This window comes from Oncorhynchus gorbuscha, linkage group LG19 (assembly GCF_021184085.1).
Source record: "Oncorhynchus gorbuscha isolate QuinsamMale2020 ecotype Even-year linkage group LG19, OgorEven_v1.0, whole genome shotgun sequence".
Taxonomy (NCBI): Eukaryota; Metazoa; Chordata; class Actinopteri; order Salmoniformes; family Salmonidae; genus Oncorhynchus; species Oncorhynchus gorbuscha.
Window position 1 is genome coordinate 46,510,977 of NC_060191.1, and position 24,900 is coordinate 46,535,876.

At 46.8% G+C, this 24,900-nt stretch overlaps 1 protein-coding gene across 1 annotated transcript; it reads right to left on the reverse strand.

Annotated features, from left to right (window-relative positions):
* Positions 1-16: 16 nt before the first annotated feature.
* Positions 17-20,921, reverse strand: LOC124004913 (glycerophosphodiester phosphodiesterase domain-containing protein 5-like). The gene is made up of 17 exons (XM_046313729.1): positions 20,902-20,921; positions 16,452-16,499; positions 16,132-16,237; positions 12,860-12,963; positions 9,001-9,094; positions 7,919-7,978; positions 7,711-7,809; positions 7,478-7,571; positions 6,397-6,542; positions 5,748-5,830; positions 4,980-5,130; positions 4,655-4,873; positions 4,268-4,425; positions 4,041-4,185; positions 3,020-3,102; positions 2,811-2,890; positions 17-2,440 (listed from the first exon to the last, which is right to left on the reverse strand). Exons 1-17 carry the CDS (start codon positions 20,919-20,921, stop codon positions 2,346-2,348), a joined length of 1,785 nt encoding a protein of 594 aa, XP_046169685.1. The 3' UTR covers positions 17-2,345.
* Positions 20,922-24,900: the final 3,979 nt, after the last annotated feature.

A 24,900-nucleotide genomic window follows, 5' to 3' on the forward strand; every position in this document is an offset into this window, starting at 1 on the left:
GAATACAACCAACTCAATCCTTTAAAGATTTTTAATATCAGGTATTACCATTTACAGTCAGAAAATAGTAACATAACATAGAGAAGGCTCATATACATGAAAACAAAACGGTTGTCCTGTTATACAGAAAACAACCAGAAATACTATGTACCCTTTTGCTATTTAACAACAATTACATTCAGAGTGTTTGATACCTTTGAATCATTGTTGGGACCAAATATAGGTTTCGATTCCTGATAGCATGGTATTTGTATAGCCTAGCGGTCTCTAATGCAAGCAAGGCGGAGTGCACTTCCACCAATGGCAGAAGATCATTATTTTACTTTCTGGTCATCAGGATATCAACTGCTCTGTTGTTAGTTGGCTTACTGTGAACATACAGATTGTCAACATGTATTTTCTGTCATGGAGAGTTTTAGAATGGCTTGTGAGAATGTATTGGGACAGTTCTAGAATGCCCTGGGATAGTTCTAGAATGTCTTGGGAGGGTTCCAGAATCTCTTGGAGAGTTCTAGAATGATTCAGATAAAAACAAAAGTTTTGTAGAAGCCCATAAAATCTCTCTCTTCTCCTCTGTATGGCTGGCCAGTGGCTTGTGGACATTGTGTCTCCTATGGCACGTAGATCTCCTGTCTCCTGCTCAACATTGTCCACAGAGCCATTACCAACCAACCTGGCCTGTGGACATTGTGTCTCCTATGGCACGGAGATCTCTTGTCTCCTGCTCAACATTTTCCACAGAGCCATTACCAACCCACAGACTAACACCTGAAACCAGCAACTTTCCACACAACACCTGAAAGTCATACACAGCTTCTACAACCTCAAAATAAACAATTAAGATTTAGGAGTAGATCTCATGATAGATGGATATGTGTGTTAGCAGAAGCAGATGCTGTATTCACTGCCATGCTAAAACCCTAGGCTATTGCTTGGTCATACATTCAAATATACATAGCAACTCCTGATCATTAAAACCTTATCAAACTAAAACCACAGTACAGTCAGTGTTCACCTGCATCCACTCACACAGAAAATATAGACCCTATTTAATACATTTAATACATTCCTCTAATGCAGCTGATGTCTTAACAGTTATGAGAATAAAAACAACATACTGAACAAAAATATAAACGCAACATGCAACAATTTCAAAGATTTTACTGAGTTACAGTTCATATAAGGAAATCATTCAAGTGAAATAAATGAATTTTGGCCTAATTTATGGATTTCATATGACTGTGCAGGGGTGCAACCATGGGTGGGCCTTGGATGGCATAGGCCCACCCACTTGGTAGCCAGGCCCAGTCAATCAGAATGAGTTATTACAGACAAATACTGCTCACCACCCCTCACTCCAAACCCATCTCAGATGATCTCGCCGGTGAAGAAGCCAGATGTGGAGATCCTGGGCTGACGTGGTTTCATGTGGTCTGTGGTTGTGAGGCCGCAGACCACGTGCGTTTATGATAGACAAATGTACATTCAATTTTCTGGTGAACATTCCTGCAGTCAGCATGCCAATTGCACGCTCCCTCAACACTTGAGACATATGTGGCATTGTCTTGTGTGACAAAACTGCACATTTTAAAGTGGCCTTTTATTGTCCGCAGCACAAGGTGCACCTCAAGAAGCTGTTAAATCAGCTTTTTGACATGCCACACCTGTCAGGTGGATGGATTATCTTGGTAAGTGAGGAAATGCTCACTAACAGGGATGAAATAAGCTTTTTGTGCATATAGAACATTTCAGTGATTTTTTTATTTCAGCTCATGAAATATGGCCATAACTCTTTACATGTTGCGTTTATATTTTTTGTTCAGTGTAGATTTCATATTTCAGCAATTCAGTTCTGCAGTTCCAGTGGTCACCAGAGGGGGTGTGAATGAGCTGGTCAAGTGAGGACAAAGGAACAACAGTCTTAATCAGGATTATCAAAATACTGGCTTATCTTTCACATTACATCATCCTCTTTCTCTTTTTACACATTCAGTTCATCCTCTTCTCTTGTTTTCCTTCCCATTTCCCTATGCTCATTCTTGTGCGGTCACACTTTGTGTGTGCGTGACTGGGTGAGTGTCTGTGTGCATGTGTGTTACTCCTCTGTGATGGTGTGGAGGGTACTGGGGGTCCGTAGTTCCGTTCGGACATTCCCACTGGAGATGGACCAGACGTCGCTGAGCTCTGCTGTGCAAAGGTTAAGGGTTAGAGGTCAGGGGTGTGGTAGTTGGAGTTCAGGTGAGGGGTTGGTGCAGGGTTCATGTGTGGATTGAAGTCCAAAGATTTTGGGTTTGGGAATGGTTCATGGGAGGTTCATGGGAGGTTCATTGGTTCATGAGTTGAGTTCATGGGTTGAGGTCCAGAGGGAGAGAGATGAGGGCTCTAGTAGGAGACTCTGAGTGGAAGGGATTCCATCGACCCCACCCTGACTCCACAGGATCTGAGGCACAGACGGAACACAGAATAATGGATGGTTCACCAGTATTCCGAGTAAAAGCTCAAATCATCCCTGAAGTGCACGGATGTACACTGCGTTAAAAATGCACTAATATACTGCCTCTGATGAAACAGGCTTTTTAATATTATGAGTCCAATAAACTAGAGGGTGAGAACACCACTGGCATTGAGCAGAGATACTTTCAGAATTTGAATTGAATGTAAGAAACTACCAGCTATTCCAGCTCATAGACTGTACAGTTTATGCAAGAGATTAAAATGTTGGTGCGCCTGTGTGTTCCACACAAGTAGAAGATTCGTCCAGTGGGAGAGGGCCATAGTGATGTACAGTATGACATTGTTGTTGTTCTTACCAGTCCTGAACTTGCTATAAGGCCCGGTCTCGTGTGTCTGTCGACTGCCTGACCAGAATTGTAGGCCTCGCTCACGCCACCTGTGGGACAGGGAGAGACACACACACACTTTCACCTTACAGACATACCTTTATCTAACTAACCCATTATATTTTGTAATCGCCTCAGTCACACACTTTTGAAATGTATGCAGAAATGTGTGAACTCACCAGTGGAATATGAAGACACAGACGATAAGAACAGCAGAGACCAGGTCAGTCAGAATCCATATCACACTATACTGCTCTGGAGTCTGTAGGGAAACACGTGAAGACATTAGTGTGTGTTTGTGTTTATCACCATATGGAGAAGCGATATGTGTGTGAGTCTCACCACAAGGAGCAGCGGTGTGTGTGTGTGAGTCTCACAACAAGGAGCAGCGGTGTGTGTGTGAGTCTCACCACAAGTAGCAGCGGTGTGTGTGTGAGTCTCACCACAAGTAGCAGCGGTGTGTGTGTGAGTCTCACCACAAGTAGCAGCGGTGTGTGTGTGAGTCTCACCACAAGGAGCAGCAGTGTGTGTGTGTCTCACCACAAGGAGCAGAGGTGTGTGTGTGAGTCTCACCACAAGGAGCAGAGGTGTGTGTGTGAGTCTCACCACAAGGAGCAGAGGTGTGTGTGTGAGTCTCACCACAAGGAGCAGCGGTGTGTGTGTGAGTCTCACCACAAGGAGCAGCGGTGTGTGTGTGTGTCTCACCACAAGGAGCAGCGGTGTGTGTGTGAGTCTCACCACAAGGAGCAGCGGTGTGTGTGTGTGTCTCACCACAAGGAGCAGCGGTGTGTGTGTGTGTCTCACCACAAGGAGCAGCGGTGTGTGTGTGTCTCACCACAAGGAGCAGCGGTGTGTGTGTGAGTCTCACCACAAGGAGCAGCGGTGTGTGTGTGTGTCTCACCACAAGGAGCAGCGGTGTGTGTGTGAGTCTCACCACAAGGAGCAGCGGTGTGTGTGTGAGTCTCACCACAAGGAGCAGCAGTGTGTGTGTGAGTCTCACCACAAGGAGCAGCGGTGTGTGTGTGAGTCTCACCACAAGGAGCAGCGGTGTGTGTGTGTGTCTCACCACAAGGAGCAGCGGTGTGTGTGTGAGTCTCACCACAAGGAGCAGCGGGGTGTGTGTGTGTGTGTCTCACCACAAGGAGCAGCAGGGTGTGTGTGTCTCACCACAAGGAGCAGCAGTGTGTGTGTGTGTCTCACCACAAGGAGCAGCGGTGTGTGTATATCTCTCAGCAGCATGTTGTTGGTGGTAACAGAGGATGCTCCACTGCACCAGGCCAGAGAGTAGAGCCACGGCTGGTTCACTACATACAGGTTCACACTGATGTTCACCGACCTGTACTTACTGAAACACAAAACCCACATACATACATAGTGTGTGAGCAGAGAGAGATTTTCTAGTACATCATGTGTGTGTCGGTGTGTACCTGACGTGTTGCAGAGACATGGTGCTGTAATGCAGGTTGAGGGTAGTGATGTGGTTGTCCTGTAGTTCCTGAATAGAGGCAGTCTGTCCGGCTGTCTGTTGCAGCTCTGGATCCACCTGCTGTATCTCCCATCTCTGATCTGATGGCAGCCACAGCACCTACACACACATACACATACACACATACACACATACACATACACACATACACATACACATACACATACACATACACACATACACACATACACATACACACACACTATTAAAAAAGGCTGCACCTTATAAGAGCAGGGAGACACCATTGAATGGTAGCAGGCCTTTCTAACATGGTCCTTTGAGTCAAAGGTAGGAACTACCACGGTGACCCCCCCATCCACACACGTGCCTGGCTGGAGTTGATGTGTGTGTGTATGAGGTCCAGGGTGATGTTGAGGTAGTTGTCTCTGTAAGGGTGTCCAGGAGGAGGTTGTCTCAGGTCAAACAGCACTGTCCTGCCCGCCCGATTCGCTACGTCCAGAACTTCATCCAGGGAGGGTACCATCTGATTGGCAGCTAACTCTCGCTGCTCTGGTGACAGAGAGAACACCGTGCCAAACGGATCCCACTTGGAAGGGGGTGGAGAGAGAGAGGGTGATGGTTAAAAGAGGTCTTTAATACAGTTACTAACTAACCCATGGTGCTAAAGTCAGCTACTGTGTGTGTGTCCTTACAGAGAGGAACCAGGCCCCAGCGTTGAGCTGCTGTACATCAGACCAGGTGAACAGGGCAGCAGGTGTGTGTGTTCTGTTAGGAAACACCTCCTCTACGTTAGTGGTCCTCTGCAGGGTGAGGTCATGCATCACAAACGGAACGCCATCAGCACTAGGAGAGAGGGAGGAGAGGGGAGAGAGGGGGGAGATTATTGTCCTGGCGTTCACATGGTCAAGACAAACATATGGCAGGTCTCAGGTGAAGCTACCCTAGGTCTGCTAGCTATAGTCCTGCTACCAGCCCTGGGTTCAAATACTATTTGTGCCTGATGGGCCAAGTTTGCAGTTTTGCAACTATTCTATTGGTTCCATTAGACCAGGCAAACTCCATTACACCCTGGCCCCTTCTCTTTCTCTCAAGCCCAGCTAAAGTATCTGATATTATTATAAATAGTACTTGAACCCAGGGCTGCATGCTACATGCTAATGCTAAAAGCCACATAGAGAACAGCCAGCGCCAGGCTAGCAGGCCTGGACAGGAGTATTAACCGCTAACTGGATTAGCTAGGATGCAATCACATTAACTGGGAGGAGTGGAAGGATGCTAACGCTAACGTCTGATCTCTAGGATTATTACAAGGCTAGCCAGGACAGGGCAGGACAGGGGTCAAGGCTAGCCAGGACACATGGCTATTACAGGGATCAGAAAGGGACAGACAGACAAGACAAGATAGACGGACAAACAATCCAAGACAGACAAGACAGACAGACTGACAGTGTGGTGTGTACCTTATAGTGACGTCAGTCTCAAACCCGTCCACTCCAGCCTCCACTGCGCTCTCAAAAGACATTAGAGTATTCTCTGGGGCAAGCTGTTAGAGGTCAGACATGCACGAGAACAAAACACACACACACACACACACACACAAAGGCATCAACAACACAGTGCCAAGTACATTTTCCAGTGTCAGACTTTATTTTAATCAGGAACTCTCTAACTGACTCTCTAACGTAACATGAGGCCAGAGCCTCTGTGTTAAAAGTTATGTGACTGGATTTACCTGTATATTGTATGTCATAGTATTGATAGATAGTGATGTTATTGATATATAATTATAATATTGATAATGATGTTATTGAAAGATCGTGATAATATTGATATTAAAGTTATTGATAGATAGTTATACTAGTGATAATGATGTTATTGATAGATATAATATTTATAATGAAGTTATTGATAGATAGGGATCATGTTGATAATCATGTTGTGCCATGGTTGTACCGTGGGAGCTTCTCTGTGTCATCTTACTGTTTACTGCAAGTGGTACTACTGATATATAGGGATAATATTGATAATGTATGATAGCTGCTCTGGGTGCTACTGAATCATTGAGTAGTATGAAGCTGTGATGATAGATGTATGATAGGTTGGTCCTACCATGGGAGCTCCTCTGTGTCCGAGGAGTGTTGGTTTTGGCCCCAGGGTTCCAGCTTCTCTGATGCAGGGAGAATACATGGCCAGAGGAACCAGGTACAGACTGAACAATACACCCAGGTACACACCCAACAGACACACTTGATGCCCTTTTGAGAGAGAGAGAGAGAGAGAGAGAGAGAGAGAGAGAGAGAGAGAGAGAGAGAGAGAGAGAGAGAGAGAGAGAGAGAGAGAGAGAGAGAGAGAGAGAGAGAGAGAGAGAGAGAGAGAGAGAGAGAGAGAGAGAGAGAGAGAGAGAGAGAGAGAGAGAGAGAGAGAGAGAGAGAGAGAGAGAGAGAGAGAGAATTTCAAAACAACCTCAAAACAACCTCATACTGGAACAAGTCTAGCAGGTCCAGTGTTCTAATTCTAGAGTTATACAAGTCTTAATGATGAAATCAGAGCTTAAAGGGGAAATCTGTGATTTCTAGATCCATACATTTTTTTCCCATTGATTGCTTGAAGAATTTATAAATGCCTCATGAATTTATAAACGCTTGGTGTATGAAGGTAATTAGAGAGGTTACATTTCTCCAGTCCCATCCTTTAGAAGTTTACCAAAATAGGTGGCGGGTGAGTGCTTTGTTATTGTGTGAACTGCAGATTACCCCTTTAATCAGACTACTGTACACCTGACAGGGCTCTAGGTGTGTGTGTGTGTCATTATCCTCCACAAAGAGGCCAGACATGAGTCAGCTAGTGCACCTACAGCTTCACGTCACCACGACGACTCAGAACAGTGACCATGGAGATGACAGAGAAACAAGAGAGAGCGAGAGGTGGAAGGACAAAGAGACAGTGTCTATGCAGGCTTTTATAACTCTGAAAAGTTCCCTCTCAGTCAGAGGTTGCCTTCCTCTGCTCAGACGTTGCATACATCAATCAATGGTTGCATGCCACATCATTGACCGTGCAGTTGGGCACTAGGTTGCTATAACATACTGTACATGTAGATGTGATTAGCTGATACGTACAATACCGGTCCAGGCTTTGAAACACGACCAGAACCTGGACTTATTTTACAGCAGCCAATCGGAGCACTTACCTCTCTTGTTCATACGAAAACAGTGCAGCCCAATTGGCCAGGACAGGAGAGTCATCAATAAAACCCCGCCTACCTGAAGAAAGGGGGCTGTGACCTAGCCAATCAGGAGGGGGATAGAGAAAGGGAGGGAGAGAAAGGTTCATATCACAATGCAGACAACTGAACATACACATTTCACATTGTTGCTTTGGGTTGCTTGATGTGATTGGTCTGAGACAGCTAGACTGGCCAACCTGCAGGGAGAGGAGAAGGGTCTTCCACTCTTTACTCCACACCTCAGAGAGAATGGCCGTGGCACTGACAGAGAACGCCATGGTCACCACGATCCCCATCTAACACAGAAAAATAACAAAGGACTAATCAACGTGGGTCATCCTGATCTGTCTGTGCTGCTTCACAGAGGTTGAATGTGTGCTGTACTACATGGATGATAGGAGATACCTTGTGACTCCAGTGAAGGTACAACCTTTGTCCCTCAGACAGTAAACACACTGCTAGTACCTGCAAGACAACAACAGAGAGACGTAGATTAACAGAGCAGCAGTAGTACTGTTGTATAGTAATGTAGTAGTACTGAAGAGAGAGGGGGTAGTACTGTTGTATAGTAATGTAGTAGCAGTGAAGAGAGCAGGAGTAGTACAGTTGTATAGTAATGTAGTAGTATTGAAGAGAGTAGCAGTAGTACTGTTGTATAGTAATGTAGTAGTACTGAAGAGAGCAGGAGTAGTACAGGTTTATAGTAATGTAGTAGTACTGAAGAGAGCAGGAGTAGTACAGTTGTATAGTAATGTAGTAGTATTGAAGAGAGTAGCAGTAGTACTGTTGTATAGTAATGTAGTAGCAGTGAAGAGAGTAGGAATAGTACTGTTGTATAGTAATGTAGTAGTATTGAAGAGAGTAGCAGTAGTACTGTTGTATAGTAATGTAGTAGCAGTGAAGAGAGTAGGAGTAGTACTGTTGTATAGTAATGTAGTAGTATTGAAGAGAGTAGCAGTAGTACTGTTGTATAGTAATGTAGTAGCAGTGAAGAGAGTAGGAGTAGTACTGTTGTATAGTAATGTAGTAGTATTGAAGAGAGTAGCAGTAGTACTGTTGTATAGTAATGTAGTAGCAGTGAAGACAGTAGCAGTAGTACTGTTGTATAGTAATGTAGTAGTATTGAAGAGAGTAGCAGTAGTACTGTTGTATAGTAATGTAGTAGTATTGAAGAGAGTAGCAGTAGTACTGTTGTATAGTAATGTAGTAGCAGTGAAGAGAGCAGCAGAAGTACAGTTGTATAGTAATGTAGTAGTACTGAAGACAGCATCAGTAGTACTATAGTTGTCACTAGCAACAGCAATAGTATAGTAGTAATAATATTATAGTAATAGTAGTAATATAAGTATAGTAGTATTACTAGTTCTCACCAGTAGCAGAGAGATGTAGGTTAAATGAGCAGCAGTAGTAGTATAGTAGTAGTAATAGTACAGTAATATCAGTAGTATAAGTATAGCAGTATTTATAGTAGTAGTACTAGTTCTCACCAGCAGCAGAGAGATGTAAGTGAACAGAGCAGCAGCAACAACCAGCAGCACCAGAGACCAGGGGAACCAGAATCCCAGAGTCTCAAATTTAAACCTGCAATGCAAACATATAAACTCAATCCAAATAACTTCCCAGATGTTTCCCATGCTTGTTCAATGAACGATAAACAATTAACGAACATGCACCTGTGGAACGGCCGTTAAGACACTAAATAACAGCTTACAGATGGTAGGCAATTAAGGTCACGGTTATGAAAATTTAGGACACTAAAGATGCCTTTCTACTGACTCTGAAAAACACTAAAAGAAAGATTTCCAGGGTCCCTGCTCATCTGCGTGAATGTGCCTTAGGCATGCTGCAAGGAGGCATGAGGACTGCAGATGTGGGCAGGGAAATAAATTGCAATGTCCGTACTGTGAGACGCCTGATCGTCCTCGCAGTGGCAGACCACGTGTAACAACACCTGCACAGGATCAGTACATCCGAACATCACACCTGTAGGACAGGTACAGGATGGCAACAACTGCCAGAGTTACACCAGGAATGCACAATCCCTCCATCAGTGCTCACACTGTCCACAATAGGCTGAGAGAGGCTGGACTGAGGGATTGTAGGCCTGCTGTAAGCCAGGTCCTCACCAGACATCACCAGCAACAACGTTGCCAATGGGCAAAAACCCACTGTCGCTGGACCAGACAGGACTGGCAAAAAGTGCTCTTCACTGACGAGTCGTGGTTTTGTCTCACTAGGGGTGATGGTCGGATTTGCGTTTATTGTTGAAGGAATGAGCGTTACACCGAGGCCTGTACTCTGGAGTGGGATCAATTTGAAGGTGGAGGATCCGTCATGGTCTGGGGCGGTGTGTCACAGCATCATCAAACTAATCTTGTTGTTGTTGCTGGCAATCTCAACACTGTGCGATACAGGGAAGACATCCTCCTCCCTCATGTGGTACCCTTCCTGCAGGCTCCTCCTGGCATGACCTTCCAGCATGACTATGCCTCCAGCCATACTGCTCATTCTGTGCGTGATTTCCTGCAAGACAGGAATGTCAGTGTTCTGCTATGGCCAGCGAAGAGCTCGGATCTCAATCCCATTGAGCACGTCTGGGACCTGTTGCATCGGAGGGTGAGGGCTAGAGCCATTCCCCCCAGAAATGTCCGGGAACTTGCAGGTGCCTTGGTGGAAGAGTGAGGTAACATCTCACAGCAAGAACTGGCAAATCTGGTGCAGTCAATGAGGAGGAGATGCACTGCAGTACTTAATGCAGCTGGTGGCCACACCAGATACTGACTTGTTACTTTTGATTTTGAGCCCCCCCTTTGTTCAGGGACACATTTATTCCATTTCGGTTGGTCACATTACATTTACATTTAAGTCATTTAGCAGACGCTCTTATCCAGAGCGACTTACAAATTGGTGCATTCACCTTATGACATCCAGTGGAACAACCACTTTACAATAGTGCATCTAAATATTTTAAGGGGAGGAGGGGGGGTGAGAAGGATTACTTTATCCTATCCTAGGTATTCCTTAAAGAGGTGGGGTTTCAAGTGTCTCCAGAAGGTGGTGATTGACTCCGCTGTCCTGGCGTCGTGAGGGAGTTTGTTCCACCATTGGGGAGCCAGAGCAGCGAACAGTTTTGACTGAGCTGAGCGGGAACTGTACTTCCTCAGTGGTAGGGAGGCGAGCAGGCCAGAGGTGGATGAACGCAGTGCCCTTATTTGGGTGTAGGGCCTGATCAGAGCCTGGAGGTACTGAGGTGCCGTTCCCCTCACAGCTCCGTAGGCAAGCACCATGGTCTTGTAGCGGATGCGAGCTTCAACTGGAAGCCAGTGGAGAGAGCGGAGGAGCGGGGTGACGTGAGAGAACTTGGGAAGGTTGAACACTAGACGGGCTGCGGCGTTCTGGATGAGTTGTAGGGGTTTAATGGCACAGGCAGGGAGCCCAGCCAACAGCGAGTTGCAGTAATCCAGACGGGAGATGACAAGTGCCTGGATTAGGACCTGCGCCGCTTCCTGTGTGAGGCAGGGTCGTACTCTGCGGATGTTGTAGAGCATGAACCTACAGGAACGGGCCACCGCCTTGATGTTAGTTGAGAACGACAGTTTGTTGTCCAGGATCACGCCAAGGTTCTTAGCGCTCTGGGAGGAGGACACAATGGAGTTGTCAACCGTGATGGCGAGATCATGGAACGGGCAGTCCTTCCCCGGGAGGAAGAGCAGCTCCGTCTTGCCGAAGTTCAGCTTGAGGTGGTGATCCGTCATCCACACTGATATGTCTGCCAGACATGCAGAGATGCGATTCGCCACCTGGTCATCAGAAGGGGGAAAGGAGAAGATTAATTGTGTGTCGTCTGCATAGCAATGATAGGAGAGACCATGTGAGGTTATGACAGAGCCAAGTGACTTGGTGTATAGCGAGAATAGGAGAGGGCCTAGAACAGAGCCCTGGGGGACACCAGTGGTGAGAGCGCGTGGTGAGGAGACAGATTCTCGCCACACCACCTGGTAGGAGCGACCTGTCAGGTAGGACGCAATCCAAGCGTGGGCCGCGCCGGAGATGCCCAACTCGGAGAGGGTGGAGAGGAGGATCTGATGGTTCACAGTATCGAAGGCAGCCGATAGGTCTAGAAGGATGAGAGCAGAGGAGAGAGAGTTAGCTTTAGCGGTGTGGAGCGCCTCCGTGATACAGAGAAGAGCAGTCTCAGTTGAATGACTAGTCTTGAAACCTGACTGATTTGGATCAAGAAGGTCATTCTGAGAGAGATAGCGGGAGAGCTGACCAAGGACGGCACGTTCAAGAGTTTTGGAGAGAAAAGAAAGAAGGGATACTGGTCTGTAGTTGTTGACATCGGAGGGATCGAGTGTAGGTTTTTTCAGAAGGGGTGCAACTCTCGCTCTCTTGAAGACGGAAGGGACGTAGCCAGCGGTCAGGGATAAGTTGATGAGCGAGGTGAGGTAAGGGAGAAGGTCTCCGGAAATGGTCTGGAGAAGAGAGGAGGGGATAGGGTCGAGCGGGCAGGTTGTTGGGCGGCCGGCCGTCACAAGACGCGAGATTTCATCTGGAGAGAGAGGGAGAAAGAGGTCAGAGCACAGGGTAGGGCAGTGTGAGCAGAACCAGCGGTGTTGTTTGACTTAGCAAACGAGGATCGGATGTCGTCGATCTTCTTTTCAAAATGGTTGACGAAGTCATCTGCAGAGAGGGAGGAGGGGGGGGGAGGGGGAGGAGGATTCAGGAGGGAGGAGAATGTGGCAAAGAGCTTCCTAGGGTTAGAGGCAGATGCTTGGAATTTAGAGTGGTAGAAAGTGGCTTTAGCAGCAGAGACAGAGGAGGAAAATGTAGAGAGGAGGGAGTGAAAGGATGCCAGGTCCGCAGGGAGGCGAGTTTTCCTCCATTTCCGCTCGGCCTTCCGGAGCCCTGTTCTGTGAGCTCGCATTGAGTCGTCAAGCCACGGAGCGGGAGGGGAGGACCGAGCCGGCCTGGAAGATAGGGGACATAGAGAGTCAAAGGATGGTCACATGTCTGTGAAACGTGTTCAGTTTATGCCTCAGTTGTTTAATCTTGTTATATTCATATACATTTTTACACATGTTAGGTTTGCTGAAAATAAACACAGTTGACAGTGAGAGGGGACGTTTCTTTTTTTGCTGAGTTTAGAACAGTGTGTGTGTGTGTGTGTGTGTGTGTGTGTGTGTGTGTGTGTGTGTGTGTGTGTGTGTGTGTGTGTGTGTGTGTGTGTGTGTGTGTGTGTGTGTGTGTGTGTGTGTGTGTGTGTGTGTGTGTGTGTGTGTGTGTGTGTGTGTGTGTGTGTGTGTGTGTGTGTCGTGCGCATGTATGTATGTGTGTGTGACCCACCAGTCAAAGTCATTGTAATCATTGTGAGCCTGGCTCCAGAAGTAGAGGAACAGAGAGGAGAGGAGGAAGGTCAGGACCAGGAAAACCACGCTCCCACACTCCACCTGGAGGAGAGAGAGGAGGAAGGTCAGGACCAGGAAAACCACGCTCCCACACTCCACCTGGAGGAGAGAGAGGAGGAAGGTCAGGACCAGGAAAACCACGCTCCCACACTCCACCTGGAGGAGAGAGAGGAGGAAGGTCAGGACCAGGAAAACCACGCTCCCACACTCCACCTAGAGGAGAGAGAGGAGGAAGGTCAGGACCAGGAAAACCACGCTCCCACACTCCACCAGGTCAGGACCTCCACCTCCCACACTCCACCTAGAGGAGAGAGAGGAGGAAGGTCAGGACCAGGAAAACCACGCTCCCACACTCCACCTGGAGGAGAGAGAGGAGGAAGGTCAGGACCAGGAAAACCACGCTCCCACACTCCACCTGGAGGAGAGAGAGGAGGAAGGTCAGGACCAGGAAAACCACGCTCCCACACTCCACCTGGAGGAGAGAGAGGAGGAAGGTCAGGACCAGGAAAACCACGCTCCCACACTCCACCTAGAGGAGAGAGAGGAGGAAGGTCAGGACCAGGAAAACCACGCTCCCACACTCCACCTAGAGGAGAGAGAGGAGGAAGGTCAGGACCAGGAAAACCACGCTCCCACACTCCACCTGGAGGAGAGAGAGGAGGAAGGTCAGGACCAGGAAAACCACGCTCCCACACTCCACCTGGAGGAGAGAGAGGAGGAAGGTCAGGACCAGGAAAACCACGCTCCCACACTCCACCTAGAGGAGAGAGAGGAGGAAGGTCAGGACCAGGAAAACCACGCTCCCACACTCCACCTAGAGAGAGAGAGGAGGAAGGTCAGGACCAGGAAAACCACGCTCCCACACTCCACCTAGAGGAGAGAGAGGAGGAAGGTCAGGACCAGGAAAACCACGCTCCCACACTCCACCTAGAGGAGAGAGAGGAGGAAGGTCAGGACCAGGAAAACCACGCTCCCACACTCCACCTGGAGGAGAGAGAGGAGGAAGGTCAGGACCAGGAAAACCACGCTCCCACACTCCACCTGGAGGAGAGAGAGGAGGAAGGTCAGGACCAGGAAAACCACGCTCCCACACTCCACCTGGAGGAGAGAGAGGAGGAAGGTCAGGACCAGGAAAACCACGCTCCCACACTCCACCTGGAGGAGAGAGAGGAGGAAGGTCAGGACCAGGAAAACCACGCTCCCACACTCCACCTAGAGGAGAGAGAGGAGGAAGGTCAGGACCAGGAAAACCACGCTCCCACACTCCACCTAGAGGAGAGAGAGGAGGAAGGTCAGGACCAGGAAAACCACGCTCCCACACTCCACCTAGAGGAGAGAGAGGAGGAAGGTCAGGACCAGGAAAACCACGCTCCCACACTCCACCTGGAGGAGAGAGGAGGAAGGTCAGGACCATGAAAACCACGCTCCCACACTCCACCTGGAGGAGAGAGAGGAGGAAGGTCAGGACCAGGAAAACCACGCTCCCACACTCCACCTGGAGGAGAGAGAGGAGGAAGGTCAGGACCAGGAAAACCACGCTCCCACACTCCACCTAGAGGAGAGAGAGGAGGAAGGTCAGGACCAGGAAAACCACGCTCCCACACTCCACCTAGAGGAGAGAGAGGAGGAAGGTCAGGACCAGGAAAACCACGCTCCCACACTCCACCTGGAGGAGAGAGAGGAGGAAGGTCAGGACCAGGAAAACCACGCTCCCACACTCCACCTGGAGGAGAGAGAAGGGAGGTCAGGACCAGGAAAACCACGCTCCCACACTCCACCTGGAGGAGAGAGAGGAGGAAGGTCAGGACCAGGAAAACCACGCTCCCACACTCCACCTGGAGGAGAGAGAGGAGGAAGGTCAGGACCAGGAAAACCACGCTCCCACACTCCACCTGGAGGAGAGAGAGGAGGAAGGTCAGGACCAGGAAAACCACGCTCCCACACTCCACCTGGAGGAGAGAGAGGAGGAAGGTCAGGACCAGGAAAACCACGCTCCCACACTCCACCTAGAGGAGAGAGAGGAGGAAGGTCAGGACCAGGAAAACCACGCTCCCACACTCCACCTAGAGGAGAGAGGAGGAAGGTCAGGACCAGGAAAACCACGCTCCCACACTCCACCTGGAGAGAGGAAGGTCAGGACCAGGAAAACCACGCTCCCACACTCCACCTAGAGGAGAGAGAGGAGGAAGGTCAGGACCAGGAAAACCACGCTCCCACACTCCACCTGGAGGAGAGAGAAGGGAGGTCAGGACCAGGAAAACCACGCTCCCACACTCCACCTGGAGGAGAGAGAGGAGGAAGGTCAGGACCAGGAAAACCACGCTCCCACACTCCACCTGGAGGAGAGAGAGGAGGAAGGTCAGGACCAGGAAAACCACACTCCCACACTCCACCTGGAGGAGAGGGAGGTGGAAGGTCAGGACCAGGAATACCACGCTCCCACACTCCACCTGGAGGAGAGGGAGGTGGAAGGTCAGGACCAGGAATACCACGGTCCCACACTCCACCTGGAGGAGAGAGAGATGGGGGAAAGGGTGAGGGAGGGAGGGAAGGAGAGAGGGAGGGGGATGGAGGGAGAGAGGGGGGTGTCAGAGAGAGCGAGAGTGAGAGCGAGGGAGTTGGAGAAAGAGTGTCATTTTTCCTGTAAAGACATAGTTCAGTAAAATGACAAACACACTGCAGTATGTCAGCAGAGAGAGAATGATTGACATTGGGAAAAGATGATGATGATGTAAATATGCTAGCTAGCTAGTTAGCTAAGCTGTCAAAACAAAATAGTTGTTACTTGATTTGAGTTTGTTCTGCTGCTAACATCTGCCTCTTACTAACAAGCAGTCGAATTGCTCCATTTCCCGCCTGGCGCACAGTGGTCACAGCATGCAAGTCAGACAGGAGCGCGCTCTAAGAGTGGGAAGGCAGGGAAGGAGGTATTTTCTCAGATTCAAGAGTTTATGAAATTAGCTATTTTGATGTTAGAATTCAAATTTCAACAACAGAACAAAAAAGTAGGCTACATCCACATGTAGACTGCAAGGACACTTTTTCATGAGAGGACACTGGTTGAGCCCTATCTGTGCACGTGTCTGAGTCTGTGTGTGTGTGTGTGTGTGCGTGTGCGTGTGCGTGTGCGCGTGTGCGCGTGTGCACGTGCGAGCTTCTGTGTGTGTGTGTGTGCGCGAGCGAGCGAGCTTCTGTGTGTGTATAGCCTACCCTGCTGCAGCAGCTCTCCCCGGGCTGTGACTTGGCCCTCTGGTAGCGTCTCCATTGACAGCCGTATAGACCAGCCAGACATGACACAAACGGCTGGTGCTCATACCTAGATAAAAGCACAATAATACTACAATATACTACAATATAATGCAATATACAAGAATATACTACAATAATATATTATCACCTGAGAACAACACACTATAATTCCATAACAATACTATTATACCTGTTAACGACAGCTTATACTATAGTACTTTATCATCTATCATTTAGAATGGAATCTTCTACACAAGACAACACACACACTAGTAGTTTACCTCTGCAGCAGCTGCCGCCGCACCACCTTTAGCTTCCCCAGCTTCAGACTGGACACAGACCCTCACCCACAGCCTCACCCACAGCCTCAGCCACAGCCCCTCATCACAGAGAGAGAAGGAAAGGAAGGGGAAGAGAGACAGAAAGGAAGGGAAGGGAAGGAGAGAGAGAGACAGACAGACGGAACAGGAAAGATGGAATGGTTCTTTCTTTGGTCCCAGTAGTTTATTCGATATTGGAGGAGAGCTGTGGAGAGAGAGAGAGAGAGAGAGGGGGCTTGGGGGCTTAAAGGGGCCATCTGTCATTTCTACATCAATTTCTGGACTTGAAAAGGTATGGTATTCACCCATGTATTTCTGGAAGAATTTATACATGCCTTATGAGTTTAATTCAACTGTTGTACCCCATCACAACCCAAAACATAAGCTTAGAGAGACTTTAGTAGATGATGCAGGCAATTCATAAGTTTACCAACAGACCAGGATTTACCAGAGGAAAGCTAGTAGACCTAGGGCTAGATTCAATCCAATTTCCCCTTTCAGCTATGAACCTTTTCAAGGCTACGTATCCGCGTTTGGAAAACCGCATTCACAGTACAAGCTGCATATGCTGAATCAACTGTAAATGAATTACCTTTAAATGTCAATAGCTATCACGATCTCCCATGGTCCGATTTGAATCTAGGCCCTACTGTATCTTTGGACACATCCAAAATGGCCTCCCTTCTCCAGCGCTGAGCTCCATCCATCAACACTGAGCTGCATCCAGCTCGTTTTTAAACACTAACATATTGTATCTAGTCTACTTAAAACCAGGTCACCGAACAAACATCTACAGCACTCTACACTGTCTCCACTGATCTAATATTCCACCTACAGCACTCTACACTGTCTCCACTGATCTAATATTCCATCTACAGCACTCTACACTGTCTCCACTGATCTAATATTCCATCTACAGCACTCTACACTGTCTGCACTGATCTAATACCCCATCTACAGCACTATACACTGTCTCCACTGATCTAATATTCCATCTACAGCACTCTACACTGTCTCCACTGATCTAATACCCCATCTACAGCACTCTACACTGTCTCCACTGATCTAATATTCCATCTACAGCACTCTACACTGTCTCCACTGATCTAATATTCCATCTACAGCACTCTACACTGTCTCCACTGATCTAATATTCCATCTACAGCACTCTACACTGTCTCCACTGATCTAATACCCCATCTACAGCACTCTACACTGTCTCCACTGATCTAATATTCCATCTACAGCACTCTACACTGTCTCCACTGATCTAATACCCCATCTACAGCACTCTACACTGTCTCCACTGATCTAATATTCCATCTACAGCACTCTACACTGTCTGCACTGATCTAATACCCCATCTACAGCACTATACACTGTCTCCACTGATCTAATATTCCATCTACAGCACTCTACACTGTCTCCACTGATCTAATACCCCATCTACAGCACTCTACACTGTCTCCACTGATCTAATATTCCATCTACAGCACTCTACACTGTCTGCACTGATCTAATACCCCATCTACAGCACTCTACACTGTCTGCACTGATCTAATACCCCATCTACAGCACTCTACACTGTCTCCACTGATCTAATATTCCACCTACAGCACTCTACACTGTCTCTACTGATCTAATATTCCACCTACAGCACTCTACACTGTCTCCACTGATCTAATATTCCACCTACAGCACTCTACACTGTCTCCACTGATCTAATATTCCATCTACAGCACTCTACACTGTCTCCACTGATCTAATATTCCATCTACAGGACTCTACACTGTCTCCACTGATCTAATATTCCACCTACAGCACTCTACACTGTCTCCACTGATCTAATACCCCATCTACAGCACTCTACACTGTCTCCACTGATCTAATATTCCACCTACAGCACTCTACACTGTCTCCACTGATCTAATATTCCACCTACAGCACTCTACACTGTCTCCACTGATCTAATATTCCATCTACAGCACTCTACACTGTCTCCACTGATCTAATATTCCACCTACAGCACTCTACACTGTCTCCACTGATCTAATATTCCACCTACAGCACTCTACACTGTCTCCACTGATCTAATATTCCATCTACAGCACTCTACACTGTCTCTACTGATCTAATATTCCACCTACAGCACTCTACACTGTCTCCACTGATCTAATATTCCACCTACAGCACTCTACACTGTCTCCACTGATCTAATATTCCACCTACAGCACTCTACACTGTCTCTACTGATCTAATATTCCATCTACAGCACTCTACACTGTCTCTGCTGATCTAATATTCCACCTACAGCACTCTACACTGTCTCTACTGATCTAATATTCCATCTACAGCACTCTACACTGTCTCCACTGATCTAATATTCCATCTACAGCACTATACACTGTCTCTACTGATCTAATATTCCATCTACAGCACTATACACTGTCTCTGCTGATCTAATATTCCACCTACAGCACTCTACACTGTCTCTACTGATCTAATATTCCATCTACAGCACTCTACACTGTCTCCACTGATCTAATATTCCATCTACAGCACTATACACTGTCTCTACTGATCTAATATTCCATCTACAGCACTCTACACTGTCTCTGCTGATCTAATATTCCATCTACAGCACTATACACTGTCTCTACTGATCTAATATTCCATCTACAGCACTATACACTGTCTCTGCTGATCTAATATTCCACCTACAGCACTCTACACTGTCTCTACTGATCTAATATTCCATCTACAGCACTCTACACTGTCTCCACTGATCTAATATTCCATCTACAGCACTCTACACTGTCTCCACTGATCTAATATTCCACCTACAGCACTCTACACTGTCTCCACTGATCTAATATTCCACCTACAGCACTCTACACTGTCTCTACTGATCTAATATTCCATCTACAGCACTCTACACTGTCTCTGCTGATCTAATATTCCACCTACAGCACTCTACACTGTCTCTACTGATCTAATATTCCATCTACAGCACTCTACACTGTCTCCACTGATCTAATATTCCATCTACAGCACTATACACTGTCTCTACTGATCTAATATTCCATCTACAGCACTATACACTGTCTCTGCTGATCTAATATTCCACCTACAGCACTCTACACTGTCTCTACTGATCTAATATTCCATCTACAGCACTATACACTGTCTCCACTGATCTAATATTCCATCTACAGCACTATACACTGTCTCTACTGATCTAATATTCCATCTACAGCACTCTACACTGTCTCTGCTGATCTAATATTCCATCTACAGCACTCTACACTGTCTCCACTGATCTAATATTCCATCTACAGCACTATACACTGTCTCTACTGATCTAACACTCCATCCTGTACACTGACCTAAGACCTGAAGGTAGTTAGAGAGAGAGGGGTGGGGGAAGGAGGAAGGGAGAGAGGGGGTATTTTGTCTTCCGGTTGGAGTGGATAGGATAGAAGATATTAAGACTAGGGAAAGAGATGAGGGTAAATATAGGAGAGCTGAAGGTCTACCACCTATCAGACAAACAATAAACCAATCAGGTAGGCTACCCAAACAGGTCTCCCCCACAGAACACAAACTATCTACCTTCTTCACTCTATTTGTTTTCATTTTGGACATTTAGCTTAAAGTTAGTCAATTCAAATATAGCTTACGAAAGTTCTATCAGGAAGGCTGGACTGAATTATTCTTTATAAGGCATCCAGTTAGCATAACATCATTCACTGCTGTTTCCTATTCTACGGGCATACCGGGAATGAATACAAACACATCATCAGCATCGCGACTGGTTTCTTCTCTTCTTTCCTACTAGCCACGTGTGGAATATCATTCACCTATTAACCTTACAGCCTATAAGCACAGCACATTAATGAACATTCCTCATGCTTGCTGTTTAACCTATTGGCTCTCTCTTGCAATAATTACCTTCCTCTCTCTCAACCAATGGGCGTAAATCTTGGGATGTTTTGTATGTCAATTTACCCATGTTCTCTCACTCGCAGTTTTTCAGCAACAGCTTTCGACCACCATCCATCTCCCCACCACCACCAGCCATAATAACCTTAAGGTCCACAAATAGAACTCCTTTCCCCCAGTGGGGGGGGTTCGATGCCAGTAGTTATGCACGCGTAGGGCTACCTGCCATCACATCATCTGGCTCCAAGGATCTTCCCTCGAAGACGAGGCCAATCCCCAAACTATTTAATAAAATGTCTTATTGCATTCCATCTTTGTTGGTCTTTCAGTTAAGCCTGTACTTGTGGAGGAAATGATTTAATTACCTACTATGTTGTTTAATTACACATACTATGCTGTTACTTGTCCATTGTTATATTGTTATATTATATAGTATTTTGCTGATACAGGCTTGTCTTGTGTGACTTACTCATGAGTCTGGGTGTGCATATAAGAGCTGTTTAGGTGCGACTGCAGTATGTGACATCTTGTTTTCACCTGGCACAGCATGTCTTTAAAACCTTTTAGGGATAGCCCTGTTTTTTTCCCATTTTCGCCTAAAATGACATACCCAAATCTACCTGCCTGTAGCTCAGGCCCTGAAGCAAGGATATCTACCTGCCTGTAGCTCAGGCCCTGAAGCAAGGATATGAATATTCTTGGTACCATTCGAAAGTAATCACTTTGAAGTTTGTGAAAATGTGACTTGAATGTAGGAGAATATAACACAATAGATCTGGCAGAAGAAAATATCAACAGTTCTTTTCCCCCTACCACCATCTTTGAAATGCAACAGAAAAGTCCCACGTCTGTAATTCCGATGGTGTCCACAAGACAGCCACAGTGTATGTGCAAAGTTTCCGACGGATAACTTGAAGTATGAGCGAAACACGTGACATTTAGTGTGAAGTCACCCAGGTACATTTAGGCAAATCGTGAAGGTGCCATACCGGGTCAGTGGATTAATGCTCTCTATGGTAAAAGGAAGAAAAAAAGAGATTTGATGTAAAAAGGAGAGAAAGAGACAGTGACTAAAGCTGATCTGAGGTCCAGGTAAAGATTAGATTGAGGTTTATTGTCCTACAAGAGGAAATTCTTACAGCTCATTTCATTACACACACAAACCCCGTAGAAACACGGCAGGAAACAGTCAGACACTGTATATGGTAGGATGGGCTGGTGTTGTACCAGCAGCTATAGGATGCAAGGTCAATAAAACCCTGAGAGAACTGGACCAACAAAACCACTAACCCAGAAAGGACAGAGAGAGAGAGAGAAAAGAGATACGAAGGAAGATGTGATGTTTTGCTCATCATCTGCATGGGATACAGTGGATGATGTTTCGATGTTTGTATTAATGTATCATTAATGCCAGTTGACTAGTAGAAGTAGAATGAATCTGTACTTTGGAAAGTAGCCTAAACCGTAGAATTAGACTGAGTAGAACAGACATGGAACCCCTGACCTTGTCAATGACTGGTAAACTCATACACTCACAATGCCTGACGTTGAAAGGGGATTCCCGTTCTACCCATTCTTATTGTTATATGACCTACTATACACCATCTGCCCTGTACAGTAGGCTTAACAATGACCTTAGGCAAGGGCTACAGACAGTATGTGTGTGTCTATAAATAAACAGTGTTAAACTTAACAGTGACTCTCTGTTGTCTCCGTTGTTCATTCATTCTCTCCCAGCATCACCCCATAATCATCACCAGCTATACACCAGCACCAATAGGCCTCCCATCCAAGCTGAGCACCAATACACCAGGCACCGATACAAATCTTCAACCCAATACACCAGCACCCATCCCAGAAGCAGTTGACCTACCCCAGCACCAAGACCTATCACAGCACCAATGAAATATCTAACCTAATACAGCAACTAGGCTATTCGTGGACAGAGGGAGGGACGATAGATATATATGTAGGCTATGCTATGTACCCTCATATTCTCGGACTGTCACATACCCAACAGAATCAAAAAAGAGCGGACCCTGAAACAAACAGACCGTTAGATAGATCTGGTAAATCTAGAAATCTCCCGGTCAATTTAACCGTCTGGTCATTCCCTCCGTGTGTCGGTCCCTCCGGAGACAATGACGGCTCTACACAGCAGCAGACGCAATCTATCATTCTTCATTCAATCAACTGTTATGATCAGAGTGTCCAATGGTCACCCTACAGCCTATTCATGAATACTAACGAATAGTCAGTCATCGTTTTATTTATCTATTTGTAGAATAGCCCAGTAAACTACTGTTTTACCGTGACAGTGTTGCAGTAGGTTGTCTCTAGCGCAAGAGAGGATGATCTGCCTTTAAATACATGGGACTCGTTAACTAATAATAAAACAAGAAAAAACAAGAATCCTATTACCACCAGGCAACAATATATTCCAGACTTACCGGACGGTGATTATAACAGCTACTCGTCCGTTGTTATTATGTTATTATTTTATCTGTCTGTTTATCCGTTTAGTAGAAAAAAAAGCACGCGATCTGTGTTGCCGCAGCCTCCTGCAGTCTGGTGTTGGTATAATAACAGCCGCGTCTGTCTCGCTCCAGAGAAAGCACCTTAGCGAGAGAGAGAGAGAGAGAGAGAGAGAGAGAGAGAGAGAGAGAGAGAGAGAGAGAGAGAGAGAGAGAGAGAGAGAGAGAGAGAGAGAGAGAGAGAGAGAGAGAGAGAGAGAGAGAGAGAGAGAGAGAGAGAGAGAGAGAGAGAGAGAGAGAGAGAGAGAGAGAGAGAGAGAGAGAGAGAGAGAGAGAGAGAGAGAGAGAGAGAGAGACGGCAACTCCCACCTGTTGCTAACAGCACATGCATCTATAATTACACAGTAAGGAATAATGCTCCAAATAGGCTGAAACTATTACGCTCGTTCTTTGGCATCGAATGAAAAGGTTGTTGTTTGAAGCTCAGACTAGAGGGATGCAACATAACGGATTTAACCACACCGATTTTAAAGTGGTATAGTCTAGTTGATCATTATTTAGTAGCCTAGGCTAAAGTGTGTGGGTGCACCTCTAATCTTGGGCAGTGAAGCTCTTTGTAATCTGTAACACATTCATGTAATGCCAATAGTACATGGGTGATGGAGAAGGCCAGAGGGGTTAAACCTCTGTAGGAGGCAATGAGTGAGGATGCAAGGAGTATGCAATTGAGATTCTCCCAGAGATCGAGGAATAGACAGAGACCGGTAAACGAGGCAGAGAGGGGAAAAAAGGGATAGAAATAAAGAGCTGGTGGGTTGCGACACAGACGCACACATACCCTTTGTCTAGCCAGGCAGATTAAGACTGTGGCAACAGTAATTACCAGTTGAATCAGTGTCTTGAGTCTTATTTCCCATTCAGATAGGAACCCCACCCAGAGGAGGAGAAACACTTACAATAACACTTTATATAAACAGACCTAACCAGGGGTACACCCAACAGACCGAGACAGACAGACAGACTCTCTCCATAATAGAGATTTGTCTCAATCAAAATGAGACTTTTATAAGCATCATAATTATGTCTATAATACACAGGAAGAGATAACTATCGCCACCCTTATCTGAACTGGTCTGAACCAGTTCAACACTGTCTATCCCAGTTCTAAACCGGTCTAACCTCAGGTGGACTATATTATTCTGGGGAACTGAAAAGATTTTAAGGTTGTCTAGCCTCTTCTCACAGCCGCAGGAGCGTGCAGAGCACTAGAGGAGCGTGCAGAGCTCTAGAGGAGCGTGTAGAGCACCAGAGGAGCGTGTAGAGCACTAGAGGAGCGTGTAGAGCACCAGAGGAGCGTGTAGAGCACCAGAGGAGCGTGTAGAGCACCAGAGGAGCGTGTAGAGCACCAGAGGAGCGTGCAGAGCACTAGAGGAGCGTGCAGAGCTCTAGAGGAGCGTGTAGAGCACTAGAGGAGCGTGTAGAGCACTAGAGGAGCGTGTAGAGCACTAGAGAAGCGTGTAGAGCACCAGAGGAGCGTGCAGAGCACCAGAGGAGCGTGCAGAGCACTAGAGGAGCGTGCAGAGCACTAGAGGAGCGTGTAGAGCACTAGAGGAGCGTGTAGAGCACTAGAGGAGCGTGCAGAGCACTAGAGGAGCGTACAGAGCACTAGAGGAGCGTGCAGAGCACTAGAGGAGCGTGCAGAGCACTAGAGGAGCGTGCAGAGCACTAGAGGAGCGTGCAGAGCACTAGAGGAGCGTGTAGAGCACTAGAGGAGCGTGCAGAGCACTAGAGACTAGAGGTTGTCCAACTGTCTGCTAGAACTCTTCCACCGGTGACAGTTTAAGGCCGAGGTTTAGTTAACGCTACATTTTAAAAACAGAACAAACCTCCTGGTAGAAAGTATACTTCTTATTGGTACCTTGGTATTCTTCAACTCCATCTGAATAAAGAAAAACACGTTGCTAAACAAAGAAAGCAGACAATATTTTTCTGGT